The sequence below is a fragment of the Thamnophis elegans genome, chromosome 2 (genome assembly GCF_009769535.1).
Source record: "Thamnophis elegans isolate rThaEle1 chromosome 2, rThaEle1.pri, whole genome shotgun sequence".
In the NCBI taxonomy this organism is placed as follows: domain Eukaryota; kingdom Metazoa; phylum Chordata; class Lepidosauria; order Squamata; family Colubridae; genus Thamnophis; species Thamnophis elegans.
This window is the reverse complement of record NC_045542.1, coordinates 151,847,783-151,870,319: the sequence shown is the minus strand read 5'-3', so window position 1 is coordinate 151,870,319 and position 22,537 is coordinate 151,847,783. Positions and strand designations below refer to the sequence as shown.

General features: G+C 39.0%; 1 protein-coding gene and 2 pseudogenes across 1 annotated transcript; all 3 read right to left on the bottom strand.

The window, feature by feature from the left end:
- Nucleotides 1-7,464: 7,464 nt before the first annotated feature.
- LOC116524080 (vomeronasal type-2 receptor 26-like) lies at nt 7,465-12,740 on the bottom strand. The gene is made up of 3 exons (XM_032239170.1): nt 12,693-12,740; nt 8,783-8,909; nt 7,465-8,366 (listed from the first exon to the last, which is right to left on the bottom strand). The coding sequence occupies exons 1-3, from the start codon at nt 12,738-12,740 to the stop codon at nt 7,465-7,467; spliced, it is 1,077 nt and encodes a 358-aa protein (XP_032095061.1).
- Nucleotides 12,741-16,439: 3,699 nt separating this feature from the next.
- Nucleotides 16,440-20,760, bottom strand: LOC116524079 (annotated as a pseudogene).
- Nucleotides 20,761-20,768: 8 nt separating this feature from the next.
- On the bottom strand, nt 20,769-21,798 carry LOC116524078 (annotated as a pseudogene).
- Between the last annotated feature and the right edge of the window lie 739 nt (nt 21,799-22,537).

Here is a 22,537-nt window from a genome sequence, read left to right as displayed (position 1 = left end):
GTACATCAACAAAATGCAGCTTCATGCAATAATACCATTGGAACCTTAAAAAATTGCACTACTCGGAACATTTTAAGAAGGTACTTGGTTGATACCTAGGACACTGGCAACAATCTGTATCAACCATTAGCACCAGTCAATGGTATCTGTAATGCATTTTTGAATGTTCAGTTGGCAGAGTTTCATGTTTAATGATTAAAGTTAATAATAATAATAATAATAATAATAATAATAATAATAATAATAATAATTATTATTATTATTATTATTATTATTATTATTATTATTATTATTATTTGGAAACAAACAACATCTTGCCAGTAGAGCAAAAAGGCAACAAAAGAAGGAGCAGAGGCACAAAAGATCAGCTTCTAATTGATAAAATGATATTAGAAAATTGTAAGAAAAGAAAAACGAACTTGAATATGGTCTGGATTGATTACAAAAAGGCATTTGACTCACTGCCACATAGTTGGATCATAAAATGCTTAGAAACTACTGGCATTAGCAAAAATATTACATCCTTTACTGAAAAGGTGATGAAACAATGGAGAACTGAGTTGGCAGTAGGGAATGAGATCTACGGAATGGTTAATATCAAGCGAGGAATTTTCCAGGGTGATTCACTTTCACCTCTTCTCTTCATCATCGCAATGATCCCACTATCAGTAATCTTTAAAAAAATGAAATTAGGCTACCAAACAGCCAAAGAAGCTGAAAAAATTTCACATTTACTATATATGGATGATTTAAAACTCTATGGAAAGTCAGAAATAGAAATCCAATCATTGACAAACACAGTCCGAGTATTCAGCACCGATATTTCAATGCAGTTTGGCATGGAAAAATGTGCCACTGTATCCATAAAAAGGGGCAAAATCACTGCATGTGAGGGAATTGAAATGCCCAATGGCCAATTAATTAAATGCAAAGAAAATGAAGCCTACAAATACTTAGGCATTCTGCAGTTGGATAACATCAAGCATGGAGAAGTAAAAACTATTGTCAGGCGAGAGTACACCAACAGAGTTAGGAAAATTTTGAAATCTAAATTGAATGGTGGAAATACAATCAAGGCCATAAATACCTGGGCAATACCAGTTATAAGATACACAGCTGGTATAGTTAACTGGACACAAGCTGATTTGGACCTTTTGGACTGAAAAACCAGGAAACTAATGACAATGCACTACAGTTTACATCCACGTGGTGATACTGATAGACTATATCTGCCCCGAAAATCAGGTGGCAGAGGATTATTACAAGTGAAGCAAACAGTTGAAGAAGAAAAACATGCACTGGCTGATTATTTAAAAGAAAGTCAAGAACATCTATTAATCGAAGTAAAGAACAAAAGTCTACTGAAGGCCCAACAGACGAAACAAGAATACAGAAAACATGTGATAAAATCAAGAATGGAGAGTTGGCAGAACAAAGCACTGCATGGCCAATTTCTGGAAAAAATAAAAGATAAAGTGGACAGTGAACAAACTTGGTTATGGTTAACAACAGGTACATTAAAGAAAGAAACAGAGTCACTAATCCTGGCTGTGCAAGAACAAGCTATCCGCACAAATGCCATTAAGGCCAAAATCAAAAAATCCTCTGATGATGCCAAATGCAGACTTTGCAAAGAAGCTGATGAAACTGTTGATCACATACTCGGCTGCTGTAAAAAAATTGCACAGACTGATTATAAATTGCGGCACAATTAAGTAGCGCAAATGATCCATTGGAATTTGTGCAAAAATTTTAATATTAAAACAGCAGCAAACTGGTGGGAACATCAGCCTGAAAAAGTCACCGAAAATCAGATGGTCAAGATCTTGTGGGATTTCCGTATACAAACGGACAAAATACTGGCGCATAATACACCAGACATCACACTGGTTGAGAAAAACAAGGTTACAATCATAGATATTGCAATACCAGGTGATAGCAGGGTCGCCGAGAAGGAACATGAAAAAATCACAAAATACCAGGACTTAAAAATCGAAATTCAACTACTATGGCACAAACCAGCAGTGGTAATTCCAGTGGTAATTGGCACACTTGGTGCTATTCCAAAAGCACTGGAATTACATTTAAAACAGTTAAAAATTGACAAAATCACCCTCAGTCAAATACAAAAAGCCGCACTGCTTGGATCTGCACGCATATTACGAAAATATGTTACAACGTCCTAGGCCCCTGGGTGGGGCCCAACTAGTAACCAATGCCAAATCCGGTGAAACAACTGGCCACTGTGATACAATTGAATAATAATAATAATAATAATAATAATAATAATAATAATAATAATAGACTCAAAAGCAAACTGAGGAAGAAAGGGAGGAAGAGGCTGCTGAAATGGATGAAGATAAAGAACAAGGAAACACTGAAGAGCAAGCACCAACAGATATTGCTCAATTACCTGAGAAAATAAAGCATCAAATGGAAGATGCTGAAAGAACATATTTGCCAAAGCTGAACCAAGTGAACCGGAAAGAATTGAGAAATGTACTAAAAAAGGTCAATGAGGCTATGCAAACCATTCAAACCACTACATTAGCTGAAACAAATGATGTATGCAGCAGCCTTCATAACCAACAAAGAATAGGGTTTGAAAATATAAAGGAACCAAAGAGGCAAGAAGAGGAAGCATAAGTGGAAAATTCAGTTGGAACTGAAGATCAAATTTTAGGGGGAGACGAGCAACTTGAAAAACCTAAGGCAAGGCCAGCTAAAGAACAAACAGGTCAAAAGCAGCCTGGAAGCAAGATATGATTTGGAGAACAAGGAGATTGCGGTAGTAATTGAAGAGTTGAAGCAGAGGGTGGTTGCAGTTGCTGAAAAGATTAAAAGATATGAAAATCGAGTAACTTAGTTCAAGGAAAACTCACAGTTCAGAGCAAATCAGCACCAGTTTTATAAGAGGTTAGAAAGTGGAGATGGAGTAACAACAAATGAAAAGCCAGATAAAGAGAAAACTCTTAAATTCTGGAAGAACTTGTGGGAAAACAACAAGAAGCCCAATAGAAATGCAAAACGGATCAAAAAGGTTGAGGATTCTATTAAAGTGCATAAAATGGAAGATGTGAAAATAACAAAAGAAATGGTGAAAAGGCAGTCAAGAAAAGTGAAGAATTGGAGTGCACCTGGACCAGTTGAGCTACATGGCTTCTGGCTAAAGGCACTTACAAGTATGCATGGCAGATTGGCAGCCCAAATGAACCAGATCTTTAAAAAATGATGATGATGATGAATGGATAGATGACAACTAGAAGGACATTTTTGATCCAAAAAGATAAAGAAAGAGTAAAGGACGCTGGAAACCATGGGCCAATCACCTGCTTGCCAACAACACACAAGCTCTTTACTCACATCACTGCAAATCAAATTTAGGGATACTTGAAAAGGAATGACTCGCTTCCTATAGAACAGAAAGGGTGCTGCAAAAATTCAAGAGGAACAAAGGATCAACTGCTGATTGACAAGCTAATCATAAAGAATTCAAATAAAAGATGAACCAACATGTTCATGGCTTGGATAGAATATAAGAAAGCATTGGATTCAGTTCTGGAAAACGAAGAAGACCTCCAAGGTCCCGTCCAACTCTGGTATTCTAAGATATTCCTTTTATTTTAATCAAAAGGAACAAGAAAGCCACAAAAGTGGAAAAAGTGTTAAAGGGTGGAAAGAAAGAGCAGAGAGGGTGATAGCAATTAAAGAATAAATGGAAGGAAGGGGAAGAAATTATGGGGAGAAAATAGACGAGATCTCCCTCTATTCTAAGTTTTTCATTCAATCACTTTATTAGGAGTTAAAGTTTAACTATTGTTAATAAATAAATAAAATAAATATGAATAAACAGGTTTCTGACTCTCCACAGTACCAAGGCAATCATTTTGAAAGCAGGCAGAACCCCATCCAGGTAAGAGTCATCGTACGACAGTGTTGACAGTGCCCAGTGTTGAGGCTGACACTTGTGGAAGAACTTAAAAAGAACTTTTTCAAAATCATCATTTTCCCTAGGAGCCTTTCCTCTAAAGGAAATTGGGAGAAGCAATAATGAATTTGTCTTTCTCAAGGTAAGGAATCGGGGAATGGAAATCTTTCCTAGAAAAGACATTGGAGCAGGTAAACTCAATCACCAGAATCCTGGATGTGCTGACAATTACCTTTTCAGTTGGTGGGTTGGAGGTTTTGAGAACGAAAATTCATACAATAGAGCTACGATTCCAGACATTATTCCAGTAATCCAGTAGTCTCCTGGTTTGTAGTAATGGAACCATTCCTTTTCTTCAATTATCACCTTAAATGGACATTTTACCAGCATACTGGCACAGGGTACTTGAGACAGAAACTGAAGCAGAAAGAGCTGTATATGCAGCAGCAGCAACATTTGACATAGACTGCAAGAGATCCTTCCTACAGTTCTTTCTTCAGCACAGAGTTAAATCTCAGAGTCTACAATTTCATATTGCTACAGTATTTGCCCAGCTTTACCCCAACCTCTGCTCTCATCACAGAAGGAGGCGATTACAAATCAGAGTATCAGGTGCTGTCTATCCCATTTGTTGTCACATTGTTTGGCAACTAATTGTGGTGGTGGAAATTCCAAAGGAGAATAAATAATACAAGCTTGTAAAAATTAGAAGGGGAATTGGGAATGAGCATTGCCACAAAAGTGTGCAGTTGGAGAAAAGAGTTTTGTTTGACTCAGGAGAATAATCCTAATTTGAGAATCAAGAAAGGAACAATTTTGGGAAGTTTGATTGTTTTTTTAGTCTGAAAACTTATTCTTGACATTCTAAAGCTTCAAATGTAGAAAAACAGTTCAATATTCTTAAACTAGGCAATGAGCCACTATATTTCCTTCTTATTCTGTCTGATATGGATGAGGCCATCTTTCTCAATGGTTAGATCAGAGGTGGTATTCAGCTGGTTCAGACATGTTTAGGTAAACCATTAATGCTGACCTGTGGATGGGCCTGCCCCGCCCACATATCCTGGCTCTATGCCGTCCTATTTAGCCATATTTTCTGATGTGGATGAGGTCATTGTTCTCAATGGTTAGATCAGAGTTGGTATTCAGCCAGTTGAGACTGGTTCAGACAAACCATTATTGGTAATCTGCCCACACACCCCGGTTCTATGCCATCCTATTAAGCCACCTTTTTAAGCCATGTGCATGAGCAAAGCGCAGGCGTGGAAGTTCGCACACATGTGTGGAAGGCACACATGCTCACAAAGTGGGCATGCATACGTGGGGCGAACCGGTGGTAAAGTTATGTGACGCCAATCTCTGTGTTAGATACTCCAGAATGTTTAACTCCAGATCATGATATATTGAACAACCTATTGAAGACCCCTGTTAAATGTCTTGTATCTTTCAAAATGCAGAAGATTATCAGTCTTCATGGCTCAAAAAAGTTCTAGTCAAAATTCCCTGGGGAATTAAACTGAAAAATAGCTTGTTGCTGACTTCTTCATGAAGTGGTGATATTTGCTGTCTCTTACATAGGTAATCTAATAGGGAACCAAGAGATGATGCTATAGCAGGAGAATACCAACCTTTCCATCTCGAGAAAGGTAACTCTCATTTAATTTCTATTACCCTGTGGTAGCTTTTAGTCCACTTCGTCCATTTCCCTCCCTGTGTTCATGTGTTTTTTCCAAGGTACCTACCATACTTTTTTTGTCTCGTCAGGTAACCTGAATTCCTTCTGGTATCAGAAAACTGAACGTCACATTATATTTAATCAGTTGTGCTGTCAAGAAGTGATACTCTCTCCACCGCTCTGCTCTCCTCTCTAACTCTCCTAGGTATTTGTTTTAAAGTCAGAATTTCTCTCCCTTTGTACTCCATAAGATCATCTCTAGTTCTTTTCTATATTTCATCTCTCAGCATCCTCTTGGTAAACCTCTTGTGCACCTCTTTTGGTAATGTTTGCCTTCTTGCATAGTTCGTATGGATTCTGAATATTTTATCTATTTCTCATTGTAATTCATGTCATTTTTTCTGCAATACTCCAGCCAGCAGCTCTATCATCACCTCAACCAGGTCTTCCTCTTTCTCTTCTACAATAGTAAGCTGCCTTTTCCATCTCAAGAAAGAAAACTATCTGTTCTAATTTTCTAATAGCCTGTGGTAGCTTTTGGTCCATTTCTTCCATTTTGTTCTCTGTTTGCTCAGCCCTTATTTCTATTTTCTGTACCTCTGTTCATTCTTCGCTATCATTTGCTGGAAGTTCCCTATCTTTTCATCCATCTTACATATATCCCCCTTCATCTCTCCCATTTCATTTTTGATCTCATCATGGTTTTTTGACATAACTTCCTCACTTTTGGTCATGGCTTCTTGGATCCCTAGTAGCATCATTTGCATACTCTGCATGGAGCTTGACTTCTTCAGGCTTAACATGCTTTCTCTCATTTGTTGATTAGACTGGCTTGATGCCGCCAATGATGTCGCTGATGAGGATGTATATATAGTTACAAAGTTAGTAATTAATACTTAATAATTAATTATTCATAAATATTAAGAGTAAGCGCTTCTTCAGTTTCTTTTTCCTTCAGTAGTCAAATTTATAGTCCACATTAAATTTATCCACACTGTTACTATTGTAGTCCTTTGGGAGTCTTTTTGAAAATTAAAGTTCATAATCCACCAAAGCCCCCAAACCCATCAAGTCACTAAGCTTCTCCCAAAATAATATCTAGATAGATGTATAGTTTCCAAGTTCACCAAGAACATTTCTCTTCTTTTTTCACTTTTCCACATTCAAATTGGTTAATGTCCATCTTCTATCCAGTGGGCTCAAAGGGGTTTCCCTATGTCCTATCAGGAGATTGCCTTTCTCCATATAGTCTTTGGGGCTTCCCCTCTACCTTCGCTATCTCCTCCAGAATTAAAGCTGCTCTAATGCTCATGTTACATATGTTATCTAATCTTAGTATATGCAATGTTATCTATTTCTCTGTTTTTCTCTTTCTTGATCTCTCTCATTTATCTAACTATGAGTGATCTTACATTATCCAGCCAGAAGAGACCAATCAAATACATACAACATTTGACATTAACTCCTTTTTAAAACAAAGTCAGAACATCACCAAGAAAATAATATATAACACCATCACACCAATCTATATAGTAACAAAATCACACACCATTGTTAGTCATAGTCTTTGATTTAATATAAAACCTTATCAGAACATCTCTGGTAACTGTTTATCTGGCCTGGTTTCTGAAATTTTTATTAATGTCATTGATGATTGTTATGTTTTTCAGATTATGACAATTGAAGGATATGGTTATTTCAAATAGTTTGAGTTGTTTTAACAACTTTTTACTCAATGATTATAACTAAAATTCATATGGAATGAAGAAAGATAAGCAACAACACATAAAACATTACTTCAAACTATGTGATTTAATGTTGGATGAAAACTGAACAAAAATAAACAGTAACATGAGGAGTCTTAGTGAGTTTTTATCATCAGATGCACTTTGGTGTTCAGGGCAGGTCTCAGGATAATAATGTAGCATTTGGGGATAAAGATGCAGCCCAGTAAACCCAAGCTTGAGGCCAGGATGGAGAAGATCTGCACAGCCACCATATATTTCCCCTTGGTGCTCAGGTAAGTGGGGATAAAGGAGATCCAAACACTGCAAAAAACCAACATGCTGAAGGTGATCAGTTTGGCTTCATTGAAAGTCCCTGGCAGCTTTCGAGCCAGAAATGCTACAAAGAAGCAAATAGCAGCCAGGAAACCCATGTAGCCAAGAGCAGAGTAGAACATGGTGACAGAGCCTTCATTGCATTGCAGCAGGATGTGTTCTGGTTGGGAATGAAAGTCAGAATCTGGGAATGGGGGAAAGATTGCCAGCCACATGATACAGATGCATACTTGAACACCAGAGCAGGATAAAACAATAGAGTTGGCCAGACTCTTCCCCAGCCATTTCCTCATGACACTGCCTGGCTTCGTGGCCAAAAATGCAACTATCACCATAATCGTCTTTGCCAGCAAGGAAGAAACGGCAACTGAGAAAACAAAACTGAAGGTGACTTGCCGAAGAAGGCAGGTCACTTTCTTGGGATGACCAATAAACAGAAGGGGGGTCAATAAAGCAAGCAAGAGGGTGATCAGAAGAATATAGGTGAGGTCCCGGTTGTTAGCTTTGACTATGGGAGTTTCTCGGTATTTAATGAAGATCCCCAGAATAAAGGCAGTGGTTAGGGTCAAAGCAATGGAAAAGAAAGCCAGAATGAGTCCCAACAATTCTTCAAAGGATAAGAAGCTTATATTTTTGGGGACACACTGATCTCGCTTATTATTGGAATACTGGTCATCTGGACACTTTTCACAATGGACTGCATCTGGAAAAAAAATGGTTAGAATGCATCTGTTTCTGTAACTGTAGGAGCATGAAAACAATATCGGAAATCAATTACTTCATTTTGAAGGAATAAAATAAGATTTCTGCCCATGGATATTCATATGACACAACATTGGTTAAAATAATCAACACTCTTTTTAAAGGCTGAAGGTGAATGTGATTATCCGGTCTCAAATCGTCTTTCCTAAAATCAAGCAAGCAATTCAATAGATATCAGCAATCTTTCATTATTTATTTTAATGCTCACATCATCATACAAATTTCCTGATAGATTCCCAATATTTCAAAGGTTTGCAGATGCCTTCAAGAAATGTAATTAAATACGCCCAAAACCCAATAGAGAATTTTGATTGAATCCTGATTTTTTTTGCTATAGAGTGGAGCCACCTACTGTACCTTCTTGCACAGAATATGTTCCTTCCATACACAGAGAACAGTCGTAGCAGCAAACTGGGGCTCCCTCTCTCACAAGCTTGGTGTAACCTGGGGAGCAACTTTCTGTACATCTTGAATAAGGCACCAACTAAACATAAATAGAAAGATTATTTCAGAACAAAGTATGACTTAGAAGGATTTACTGAAATCAACTAATTTCCAGAAGCCCAAGAGCACATTGAGCAAAACCAGTCAAGAAGTAGTGGCATGAACTTTAATTACTCTAGTTGCAAGAGGCAAATGAAAGGCCATTCTCTTTCTCTATCAATTTCCATTGTAGATCCCAAAACAGACTCATTGCCTTATTCTTTATTCAAAGGAAAGTAGCTCCATTGCAAAAGGTGTTTCTCCTTATGGCATGTATGAGAATGCAATACCATAAATATATATAGATACAGATATTTTTCTCCATCTTTGCTTTCTCAGGAAACCTCCAACATATAACTTTCTCTAGATTCCCTATCTTTCTCTCGAATAACTGACCATTGTATCATCATATGTTAATCAAAGGTCGTATTCAGCCGGTTTGGACTGGTTTGCCCAAACCGCTGGTGGAAATCATGGTGGGGAATCACCACCCTCGCCCACCTGTCCTGGCTCTATGCCATCCTATTTAGGCACATTTTTGTGGCCGGGTGCATGCGTGCATGCAAAGGCGCTAGGTCAGGTGCATGTGTGGAAGGGGCGCCCGCAAAGCAAGTGGACACACAAAGAGCAAATTGGTGGTAACAAAATGTGAAACCCACCACTGATGTTAAATACTTTTTAAGCTGCCCTCATTTCCCTCACCACATTCTTAATGATAACTTTCTCTCATGCAATTCAGTGGTCTAAACCCGTCATATTCCGGATTGTCTCCCAGACAACTGATCTTTCTTTTCCCTTCTCTGTAAATATGTTTTATTTTCATTTTCATTTTCATTTCATACAGTCACATATATACTGTGCATAACCGGGGCCATATAACATTGAGCAATAAACACAGCCATCCTTGTCAACAATACTCCCCAAAATACAAACCCAATATACCACTTCAACCCTCCATACACCCTTTCTTTCACCCCCTCCAACTTTCCTTTCTCCCCTACAACATTCCCCTCTACCCTACTTCCCCTCCCCCTCTATCACTCCTCTCTCCCAATACACTCCCTCCCTTCCATCTCACCCTCCCTCCGATCCTCTCTCCCACTCTCTCTACCCCTCTTTCTTCTTTCCTTCTGCTCCTCCCTTCGGTGTAGTTCTACTATCTATCAATATATTCAGCTTCCTATTTTTACACTAGAGTTAAAAAAGCAACAGTATACAAGTGCAATCATGTTACTTTAAAATCTAGTACATACTATATTTCCCCCCTCCCCCCTCCCCCCTAGGACCCCACCTCCCTTCCCCCCCCTGACTTCCCAGAGCCCGTACACGGTATAGCTTTTTATCAAACACAGTCTAAAGTATATTAAAACCAAGGAAATTTTAAAAAAAAGAAAAAAGAAAAAAAAGTCAGTAAAGTCTCTACGTTGAACTCAGCTTCTTGCCGTTACACAAACTTTAAGCAGTTTACATTATTCCTAATCTTAGTTGTTTGATTACCTGCAGGATTTGCCCAGAGGTTATTTGTTGGTTCAACTTTTGCCTGTACTCTTCTCTAACCAGGGGTATTATCTCTTTATCTAAGTATCTGTCTATATCTAAACCCTTAATTTTATCCCCTTTGTACAATTTTGTAAAAAAAAATTCCTGGAATGCCTTTTAAATCTCCTCCTGTTAAAACACCTCCTTCCCTCTATAACACAATTTGGATACATTTCAAATTTTTCTTTTAATTTCCTCTTCCCATTCTTTTCCTTTTTGTTCTTGTTTATGTCTATGTATTTTGTTTATATTCATCAGTACTCCTCTCATTTACTTGCATCCCCTACAAATTCCATGAATGTACCCTTATTCGTATTCAGAACAAAGTATTCAGATAGCAATTTTTTACAATCATTAATATACTTTTCATATCTAAATAAACTCTCATTCGACCTCCAAGACCTTCTTGCCTCCACTACCCTTCCCAATTCCGTCCAAACTGGGTTATGGTCCGAAAGGACCCTCGCCGCAATCTTTCTTCTTCACCCTAGAAAATAAATCATTAGTGATTTGTATAAAATCAATCCTTGAAAGGGATTGATGTCCATCAGAAAAAAGGGTGAAGTCATATGCCTTCTTCGTTTTTTTCTCGCCAAACATTTCTCAATTCGAAGTCATCCATCAAGTCTTTTTCCCTTCTAGAATTAGGTCTAATGCGATATATCTTCCAAAGGGATCTGCTTCAATTAGTTCAGCCTTAATGTCTTTTCTTAAGTATACAACTATACCATTTTTCTTTTCCGTGGCAGAGGTCACAAAATATTGACCAAGTTCTTTCTTTTCCCTTGAAGACGTTTCACTTCTCATTCCAGAAGCTTCTTCAGTTCTGATTGAATGGTGGGGTATGGAAGGATTTATATTCCTTGCAGTCATCTGGTGGTTTCTGAAAGTTATTGAGGCCACTTGGAATTTATCTGTGCCTTCAGGTTCACCTGAATAGTGCAAATGGTTGTGGAATATTCAGCAATTGCTGATTCTTTATCCCATTTACAACACAGTCTTTTCAGAAGATCCAAATCTTTCCATCTTCCACCATTCAGTCAGAACTGAAGAAGCTTCTTGGATGAGAATTGAAACATCTTCAAGGGAAAACAAAGTCCATGTGCCTTTTCAAAAAGCACATTTGGCACAACCATGACCTGGATGACTGAGAATCTGCATAGACATTCTGGATTTTCTCTTACTGAAAACAAGATGATTTGATGTACAATAAATAATAGCAACATATTCCAGTTTAATAATGTACATTACAAATCCGGCAATACAATGCAGCAGGTTCCAGTGTGTGATAGATTAAAACTTCTAAAGTAAAATGACATCTGTTAGAATATTCATGACTGGGAGAGACATGGGAACAAGGTCAGCCAAAGAATAGACATAGCAACTAAGTCAGCCAATGGGAGCTTAAACAGATCTGCGTCTGTGCAAAGAATTGGAAACATAAATTTATGTAAGAAGTCTGGGAATGGCTTAGTAGCATTAAGCAGTCTGCTGCTATGTGAAGTAAACTATCAGTCTGTCTGGGTTTGTTTGCTGATATAAAAACTATCTGCTTGTGTTTGTCTGTAACTCTCCTGCCTTGTGTTTACTTGGAAGAACCTCCTGTTGGTGTGGAAAATTTATTCATCTAGTCTTACGTATATAAAGAAATTAATGAATCCAGCTGAATCAATTATCTGTGTGTACTTTCTGGATTTGAATTTGTGCAACAAACTCTGACAATATCTAATACATTAATGAGGCTTTAAGTTCTCTTATTTGAAAATTAACTCAATTGGCCTCAATAAGAATTATTTCTGAGGAGAAAAAATTCCACATATGGAGAAAAGTAGAAGAGCAAAATCAAAGCAGCTTCAACTACTTTGTTAAATACTGTTGGCCATTGGATGGTATTTTGATTGACAGAAATCTTGACTTCCGAGGAGGCTTGTCTTTCTACATTTCCAATTTTCATCCCCACATCTGATTTGTTCAAAAGTGATGTCCACTGCATGATATCAAAGTCACCAATAGGACTTTCAAAAGAAATCTCAGCTCTGGAAATATTGTGATGTTGAAAGTTTCTCAGGAATCTATGAAGCTGCAGAAACAGAAAAAAACATGACAATTTGAGCCTTTATTCAATATTTTTCTTGCTATTATTCTGGATTGGAGATACTCTGAATAATTCAACCTCTTCAAATCACTATTGCCATCTGAAACAGATTGATTCAGCATCAATTGAAACTCAAAGGAGAAGACTTACCTGCCATGGCTGTATAATCTGGGGTGATTGGTGGTACCCAGCTCGCATTCTCCTCCTACTCCATTGGGAGGAAGAGGCAGCACTGAGGACCCAGGCCACAACTTGAATTATTTGAGAAATACTGGAGGCATCCTGAGACAGGATTCTTGCAATCACATCATGGGGTGGGAATTCCCAGTTCTCTTTTTCTCTGCATTTTTTCCAAACTTTCTTAGCTAACAGAGGACTTGAATAGGAACATTGGAACGCTTCCTTTCCATACAATGTGACCATAGATGCATAAGAATTAAAGTCATAATACTGAGCCCTTCTCTTTGTCTGGAGGAGGAAGGAAAACAAAGCATATTTATTTTGGAGATCAACTGAGCGGTCAAAAATATTTACACTTAAAGCTGTCAAAGTTGTTGCAATCCACACCCTTCCTACAAGGGATGTATTAGTCATATCCATTGCTTGTATTATTATTGCTAACATTGCAAAGGCCTGAAAATCCAGTTGGCATATTATAATTTTTATTTGACTCTTGATAAGAGAAATGAACAATTTCCTTTTTTCTTGCATGTCAGTTTCTTTAGCACTTGTTGGCATATTTGTTTCTGGAACGGTTCCTGAGAGGACAATGCAAATCCCATTTTTTAGAGCGAGAACTTCCAAGTGTCTTTTGAATTTTTCTCCTCTTTCATTGTGCTGAGAAAGGAGGCCAATCCACGTCCATCGGAAATGCAGGAGTAGCTGGACAATGGCTGAATAAGGAGGTTCTTGGTTTGGGGTCAATCGATATGAAAAAGGAAAATGACGATTTTGCTCAGCCATCTGGTTGATGACACTGTAGTTGATCTGAAGATAAAAGAGAAGTTATTGGTAATTTGTGCCAGTTTTAATGATAAAAGTTAGATGATAAATCTAACTTTAGATAAATCTAATCTCACTGCTGAGAGAAGTTTCAAACAATAACTGTATGAATTTTGCTAGTTCCCTTGTCGTTCTACCTGTTGTCTTGTATGCTCCCTTTGAAACCAGGAAGCTCTGACTTATCTGTGGGGAAGGTTCATGGATGTTCCTCATAGAGAACACCCTCCTGGTCACTTTATAACACACACATTCACTCAGTCCATTAGTTAATCGGAATAGAGCTGGGGATTCTTCTAGTCAAGCAGGAGACCTTAGACCAGGGGTATCAAACTCAAGGCCCAGATCTGGACTGCAGGGTACTTAGACCTGCCTGTGGGGCTGCCCTGAAAATAGCCCACAGTATCTCTGCCAGCAAAAAGGGAGCTAGCGCATTCCCCCCCCCCCCCCGAGCTCTGTTTTCACTGGAAGAGGGTTGCAGGAGCTGTCCCATCTGAAAACGGAGCTTGGGAGCCCATTTTTGCTGGCAGAGCATTTAAGCTACCATAGGCTCCCCCTAACACAAGTGACATCATGCTGGCCACGTCCACCTTGGCCACACATCCCCCCAAAAGTAAAACATGATCCTGATGCAGCTTTCAATGAAATCGAGTGACACCTCAGCTCTAGACCTCAAGCAGGAGACCCAATACCATTTCAGACAAATCCAGTCTCTTTTTGAAAACACCCAGTGATGAAATTGTTGAACATTGGTATATTATTTCATTGTCTTCATTCATATAATTGATTTCAAATATTTCTATATAAACTCTTTAATTAATTGAATTTCTTTCAGACATTTGAAATTGAGAAGTTGGTTTAATAACCTCACTTTAAAGCAGACCGAGGAAGCATCTGGGCAGGTGGGCAGAGCCTCTAGCCACCGCCACTACCAGTTCACCTGATCTGGGGTGAACCAGCAGAAACCCACCTCTTCTGTATCCTGCTTATCAGTTAAATAGTCAGGGCGACAGTATACAGCAGTGGTTCCCAAACTTTTTCAGTCCACCGCCCCCTTGGTGCTACAAACTGATCCTCAGTGCCCCCCACCTAGTGGTGGAATTCAATTTTTTTACTACTGGTTCTGTGGGCGTGGCTTTGCGGGTGTGGCAGGGGGGTCATGTGACTGGGTGGTTTGTACGACAAAAGGAAGATAGTAATAGTAAAATTCAAAATTGTAACAATTAATTGCACATTTATTCAAAATCCAATTTCAAAACCTTTTTAGTTAATGTTAATTCAACAAAATTGTTGAACATGATCCAGTGATACCAGGTTTTCAAAGTCTGATAGTCATTTATCATGAACCTTAGTAACTAGTAACTTAGTAAATTCAGTAAAATTTAGTAACTACTTCACTGTTCAGTAAATACTTAATGTGATGGATGGGCTTGATGAAGTGATACCAGAAAAAAATGTCTTTTCAAAGGAAGTGCCATGAGTTATTTCCCAAACTGTAGGCCGAACTCCAGAATGTGGGACCCGGAGGATCCCCGTTTTTAAAAACCTGGTTACAGGCAGAGGAAGAGTTCAAGACACTGATCCTCTCTTTGTCTGCACAAGCTACAGTGAGAACTTGTGGTATCCAAAACTAGAACCCCTGATTTCTAGATTTAAACCTTAAATATTGAAATGGCCCATTTCTTCCTGACTTCCAATGAAACCATTCCATTTACTGTCATGCAAATCTCCCTTGCGGGTACAATGGATTCCTCCCCCCCCCCCCATGTATTTCCCACCTGCCTTCTCCGCTTCCCTGCTGTATTTATGATTGGCAGGCCGCTCTTCTCTCTGGGGCCAGGGAGCAGCCTGAGCACCGGCGGCAGGAAGGGCAGCGGCAGAAAAATCTGGGCCAGAGGTTTTGGGGGAGGTGGGGCGGAGGGAGGGAAGACGTGGTTTTGGAGGAGAATAAAGCTCTGTTGTCATGCAGGAAGGCCCCTGTCGTTGCATCACTAGGTCTCCCTGCAGCCCCCTTTGCATGCACGCCTTCCCTTAAAACTTGCTCTGCCTCACCTTTGGCCTGCTCCACGCTTAATGAAATTGGTGGGGGCTGGGCTGAAGCAGCTGGGGGGCACTGCAGGCTTGACATGCGGTGGGCCGAGGTGGGTGGGAGGGAGAGAAACAGAGGGTCTAATGGCAGGATGGGCAGCACCCTCATTCTAGCTGCTAGCTGGTCCAGCGCAAACCGGCAGAGAAAGAGAGGCAGCCCGTTCTCTGCCTCCTCTTGCAAAGAGACTCAGTAGCCCTCCAGGATCCTTCTCTCTCTCTCTCTCTCTCTCTCTCTCTCTCTTCCGGGCTGCAAAGTAGACAGGAGGCCGATACGCTCGGGCTTTGGTGCCTCAACTCGCTGAAGGAAGCTCGGCTCCTATGATGATCCTGGATCACTTTTTTCAATCCAGGTTTTTAAAAAATAAATAAATCAGGGAGGAGGGGCACAAAACGGAATAGCCAGGCAAAGCCTTTGCTTTGTGTGTAAGGATTTTGAGAGGAGCTCCCAAGCAGGGAGGAGCCTTTGGAAAGAAACGAATTGGCTTCTCTGCTTTGCTTTTAAATGCACCCATAGGTGTGTGTTTCTCTGTTTTCTTCCCTATCACTGGTATGAGGCTCTCGCTCGAGGCTGGATGGCCTTTCTGGGGCTTGTTATTTACACACAACACACTATATCCCCTTCTATGGCCCTGTCATTCCAAGTAGAGTCTTGAGCCCGGTGAGGGGCACACCTCCAGCACTCCTCTGCCAACTTCCTTGCCTCTTAGTGCCCCCCCTAAGTCATCCCCCCCCCCCCGAGGGGCAGTACCACCCACTTTGGGAACCACTGGTATACAGCCTTGCCGAACTCTTTTAATAATTCTGAACCAATCAGTGGTTCCGGGTCCAGTTCTCACTGTTGCAAGAAGCACCTGCATATAGGTTTCTCGAGAGACAAATAAGATGGTCTGTTACTCCCATTTCTTTAAGAACTTGCCACAGTTTGTTGTGATACACACAATGAAAGATTTTAGCATAGTCAAAGAAGCAGAAGTAGATGTTTTTCTGGAACTCCCAAGCTTTCTCTCTGATCCTGCGTATATTGGCAATTTGATCTCTAGTTCCTCTGACTCTTTGAAATCCTGCCGACACTTCTGGAAGTTCTTGGTCCACATACTGCTGGAGCCTCACTTGTAGGATTGTGAGCATAACTTTCCTAGCATGTGAAATGAGTGCAATGGTGCAGTAGTTTGAACATTCTTTGGTGTTCCCCTTCTTTGGAATTGGGATGTAAACTGACCATTTCCAATCCTATGGCCACTGTTGAGTTTTCCAAATTTGCTGGCAGAATGAGTGTAGCACTTTTACTGCATCATCTTTTAAGATTTTGAATAGCTCAGCTGCAATACTATCAGCTCCACTAGCTTTGTTGTTGCTCAGACTTCCTAAGATCCTTTTGACTTCACATTCCAGAATGTCTGGCTTGAGGTCCGTGATCATCCTATCGTGGTTATCGGGGATGTTAAGCTCATTTTTCTTTGGTTCTTCTGTGTAATTTTGCCTCCACTTCTTAACCTCTTCTGCCTCTGTTAGGTCCCTGCCATTTTGGTCCTTTATCATGCACATCTTTGTATGAAACATTCCATTCATATTTTTGATCCTTCCTATTCTATTGTTTTTTTTTCTATTTCTTTCCTGTTCGTTTAAAAATCCATTGTTATCACTTCTAGCTATTCTGTGGAATTCTGCATTCAATTGGGTATATCTTCCTCTTTCTGCCTTTCACTTCCCTTCTTTCCTCAGCTATTTGTAAAGCTTCCTCAGACAGCCATTTTGCTTTCCTGCATTTCTTTTTCTATGGCATGGTTTTAGTTGCTACCTCTTGAGTTTTCCAAATTTGCTGGCAAATTGAGTGTAGCACTTTTATTGTATCATCTTTTAGGATTTTGAATATCTCCGGTGGAATACTATCACCTCCACTAGCTTTGTTGTTGCTCAGACTTCCTAAGACCCATTTGATTTCGCAATCCAGAATGTCCGGCTTTTTTATATATATATTTTTTGTGTTACATAGACAACACATACCCACAACAATGAACAAAAAAACAAAAAGCAAAACAGAAAAAAATCCATCATCACATATAGCATGTCGTTTGGTTACAAGTGTTTTAACATTTATCATTCTTATACATTTATTATTTCATTTAATAGGTTATAATATACAGCTTGGGTTGCTTTGCTTACCATCCCTTCCTCCTGTTATAACACCACCTTATTTTCCCTTTCTTTTCTCCCTTCCTCCCTTCTCTACTTTCTTCCTTCCTGCTCTCCTTTCCCTTCCTTCTTCCTGTACCTTTCTCCTACTCCTGCTCTTCCTCATCCCCTTCCTACCCTTTCTCCTCCTCTTTCTCTCCTTTCCATCCTCCTCTCCTTACCTCTTTCTTTTCACCCTCTCTCCCTTCTCTACTTTCTTCCTTCCTCCTCTCCTTTCCCTTCCTTCTTCCCTTACCTCTCCTTTGCTCCTACTCTTCATCTTTCCCTTCCTACCCTCTCGCCTTCCTTTTCTCTCCCTTCCATCTTTCTTTCCTTTCCCTTTCCTTTCTCCCTCCCTCTCTTCTCTACTTTCCTTCTTCCTCCTCTCCTTCCCCTTCCTTCTTCCCGTACCTTTCTCCTACTCCTGCTCTTCCTCTTCCCCTTTCTACCCTCTCTCCTCCTCTTTCTCTCCTTTCCATCCTCCTCTCCTTACCTCTTTCTTCTTCCCCCCATCTTCCTTTCCTTCTCTCCTCCTTTCTCCCTTTCTTTTTCTACTATTATTGGTGTGTCTATTTTAAATCTCAGTTTATGTTTCCTCAGGATGGTACTTCCGCCAACCCAGATATAATTTAATATTATTTCTTATTCCCTTACCTTTTCTAATCTATCTTAACTATATTTTCCCCCACAGACACACTTTGTATCTCTCTATTGTATATATACTTATATATTTGATAAAAAACACAAAAAAAACCACAACATACATATATTATAAAAAAGTATATCAGCTGGTTACAAAAAGTTTTTGTGCATCTTTTCCATTAACTCATATTAATTCAAATATTTACTATATTAACATCATCATACCTCCACTTTTAGTTTACTACAGTTATTTAAACATCCTTCATCCTTAACTATACCAAAAATTCAATACATAACCACATGCTGGCATTTCATTTACTTATTTATAAAATCCTCCATTAACATTAAGTCCTCACATCCATAATATTTAATACCAAAGATTTCTAATCCTCCATGTATATAATTTATTATCATTCTCCTTTCTTTATTTAAATATATCCTATATCATAGCATTTCCCCCTATTAGTTAAGATTTAACTGTATATAGTTTTATTTTATTTTTTATAATAATTATTATTGTTATTAATAATCTTTATATACAGTCCAAAGGTATTTCTAACCTTCCCTTCTCATATCCAATTATTACTTATCATATCAACTCAACATTGTATACATTGTTATCATTATCAATTTTTATTCAACTATACCTATTGCAAATGGATTTAACTAAGTTTAGCTAATTTTGAATTATACTCTTCCATCTATCAACCTGTATCTCTCCAATAACAGAACAATCTTATATCTACTGCCATTTGTGGGTCCAATTCTCCAAACATCTTTATGAGCAAGTCCATACAAAGAAATCTTTGCACCTTTTTGTCTCATATAATGTTGCAGCCCTTTTTTTATTTCCTTTATCAGTTTGTCTTTAATTCTCAGTAGTGGTATCAAATGTTTTGCAGATGATATTTCATAAACTATGAATTCTTTAATGCTTCCTACTCCTCCTCCACCCTGTCTTTTGAAGTAAATTTTCTGTCCATTTACTCCCTCTTCAAACATTCCATTCTTTCCTCCCTCAGAAGTAAACCAATAGTCACGAATATCAGCAAATTCAGATTCTTTATCTCCGTCATTCTTATTTTGTATTTGAAAAACATTCTCAGTTTTTTCCTCATACTTTGTTGCCAAAAACACCAAATAATCCAATTTTCTCTGAATTCTATCTTGTGTGGCAGATAGCATCTGTAGTGCTGAAAAATCACTTGAATAGACGCTTGAATAGATGCCATGTTTATATGCAGTTAGTATTTTTTCTTGAGAGTTCTGAAGTATTTGCAAGTAAAAGCAGACTGAAAGCTGTACAATCTTATCAGATCTTAAGCCAATACAGACAAGCAATAAAAGTGTCAAGATGTAAACAGCCAAATTATAGTGAATTGGTTTACAGCCCGCTTGCAGAAGATCAGAGGAGATGTTGGAGTAATCTATCCATTATCCGTGTGAATAACATTTAAAAGGTCGGATAACCACAGTCCACAACCATTAAAAGGATCAAAATCGCCGCTAGATTCTTCTGTTCTTTAATTTAAATTAGTTTGAATTTTTAGGCGGTCTGTATCTCTCTAAATAATAAAATGTTCTTACCAGCTGGAAACACTTTCTCTTTCTTTAGGGCTGTCTGCAGTTTCAATTAGCCTTGTGGCTAATCCAGAAGTCACTGGCAAAGGAGGTTTTTCCAGGGTCCCCAGAGACTTTGCGAACGTTTCTGGGACCACTGGGTCTCCCCCTACCTTTCACTCTCTCTTCGGGACAGCTTGGGTCCAAAAAGGGACCATCCAGATGCTTTGGAATAGAAGGAGATTCAGGAATAGCCTGAAAGTCCGTCTTCTCACTGCTAAGCCCCGCCTTCTTCCCCCAGAATGTCCGGCTTGAGGTCAGTGATCACCCCATTGTGGTTATCAGAGATGTTAAGCTCATTCTTTTATAGTTCTGCTGTGTAATTTTGCCACCTCTTCTTAACCTCTTCTGCCTCTGTTAAGTCCCTGCCATTTGAGTCCTTTATCATGCCCATCTTTGCATGAAACAACCCCTGCATGTCTCCAATTTTCTCAAAAAGTTCTCTGGTCCTCAATATTCTATTGTTTTCTTCTATTTCTTTCCACTGTTCATTTAAGAAGGCATTCTTATCTCTAGCTATTTTCTGGAATTCTGCATTCAGTTGGGTATATCTTCCCCTTTCTCCCTTGCCTTTCACTTGACTTCTTTCCTCAGCTATTTGTAAAGCTTCCTCAGACAGTCATTTTTCTTTCCTGCATTTCTTTTTCTATGGCATGCGTTTAGTTGCTACCTCATGTACAATATTGTGAACCTCCATCCCTAGATCTAAGAAATCAGATTTAATTTCTTAAATCTATTTGTCACCTCTACTGTATGTTCATCAGATATATGATTTAGTTCATACCTAAGTGGCTTAGTGTTTTTCCCTATCTTCTTCATTTTAAGACCAAATTTTGCAACGAGAAGCTCATAATCTGAGCCACAGTCAGCTCCTGGTCTTATGTTTAATGTCTATATAGCGCTTCTCCGTCTTTGGCTCCAGAGCACATAATCAATGATTTCTGTGTTGACCATCTGGTGATGTCCAAGTGTAGAGTCATCTCTTGGGTTGTTGGAAAAGAGTGTTTGCTATGACCATCATATTTTTTGACAAAATTCTACCAGCCTGTGACCTGCTTCATTTTGTACTCCAAAGCCAAAATTGCCTGTTTTTCCAGTTAAGTTTTGCCTTTCCACTTTAGCACTCCAATCCCCCATGACGTCATTTTTTGGTGTTAATTCTATAAGGTACTATAGGCCTTCATAGAACTGGTCAACTTCATCCTCTTCAGCACCAGTGGTTTGGGCATAGACTTGGACTGCTGTGATGTTGAATGGTTTGCCTTGGGTTCAAATTGAGATCATTCTGTCATTTTGGGGATTGTATCCTATTTCTGCTTTTCCTAATCTTTTATTGACTATGAAGGATACTCCATTTCTTCTGAGAGATTCTTGCCTACGGTAGTATTCCTGATGGTCATCGGAATTAAATTCATTCATCCATTCATGTCCAGTTTAGCTCACTCATGATGTTTACTCTTGTCATCTCTTATTGGACCACATGCAGCTTGCCTTGATTCATGGATCTTATATTTCAGCTAACTATGGAGTATCGATTTTTACAGCATCAGACTTTCCTTTCACCACCAGATACATCCACAGCTGAGCATCCTTTCAGCTTTGACTCAGCCGCTTCACTCTTTCTGGCACTACTAGTACTAGCCCACTGCTCTTCCCCAGTAGCATATTGGACACCTTCAAACCTGAGGGGCTCATATTCCAGAGTCATATCTTTTTGCCTTTTTGTATGGCCCATGAGGTTTTCATGGCAAAGATAGTGGAGTGGGTTGTCATTTCCTTCTCCAGTGGATCACATTTTGTCTGACCTCTCTGCTATGACCTGCCTATCTTGGGTGGCCATGCATGGCATAGCTCATAGCTTGATTGAGCTATGCAAGCCCCTTCACCATGACAAGGCAGTAATGCATGAAGGGTATATATGTATATGCACACATATATACAATACATATATGTGTTTGTCTGTGTGAACATACACTGGTGAGCTGCAATCTGTTTATCAACCGGTTATGTGAGTGTGTGCTTTGCGTGCATGTGCAGCATTCAAAATATACCAATTTCAAACTTTACAGCCTAACTTCTAGGGAAAACCCAATAAAGAAAATAGCTGAGGCACAGAAATCCACTGGGCTGAAAAATACAGAAATTTAGGACAGGATAGGGCGGGGACAGGTGGGAGAGGCGAACTGATTTCAGGAACTACATAACTACATATGTATGCACAAACACACACACAAACACACACACATTTCACATACTTTGTGAATTAAAAATTCTTTCAGCTCTTCTAATATTTACTCTCTGACTTTCAAACTATTTGGAGAAATATGTACAGGTGCTGCCTTCTAGGCAAATCTGAACAAATCTGAACAATTTACAACTTGGAATTAATTCCATTTGCCTTTATACCTGTGGAATTTTATAGATGCTCATGACATTAGATATATGATCAAAGAGTTCGGAATCCATCTCTTCAA

Coding starts and splice junctions, on each gene's coding strand:
- LOC116524080 (XM_032239170.1), bottom strand. CDS start 12,740: ATGCGAGCTGGGTACCACCAATCACCCCAGATTATACAGCCATGGCAG. Junction 8,910..12,692: donor AGATTATACAGCCATGGCAG/GTAAGTCTTCTC, acceptor ATTTATGTTTAG/TTGGTGCCTTATTCAAGATG. Junction 8,367..8,782: donor AACATATTCTGTGCAAGAAG/GTACAGTAGGTG, acceptor TTTTTTTTCCAG/ATGCAGTCCATTGTGAAAAG.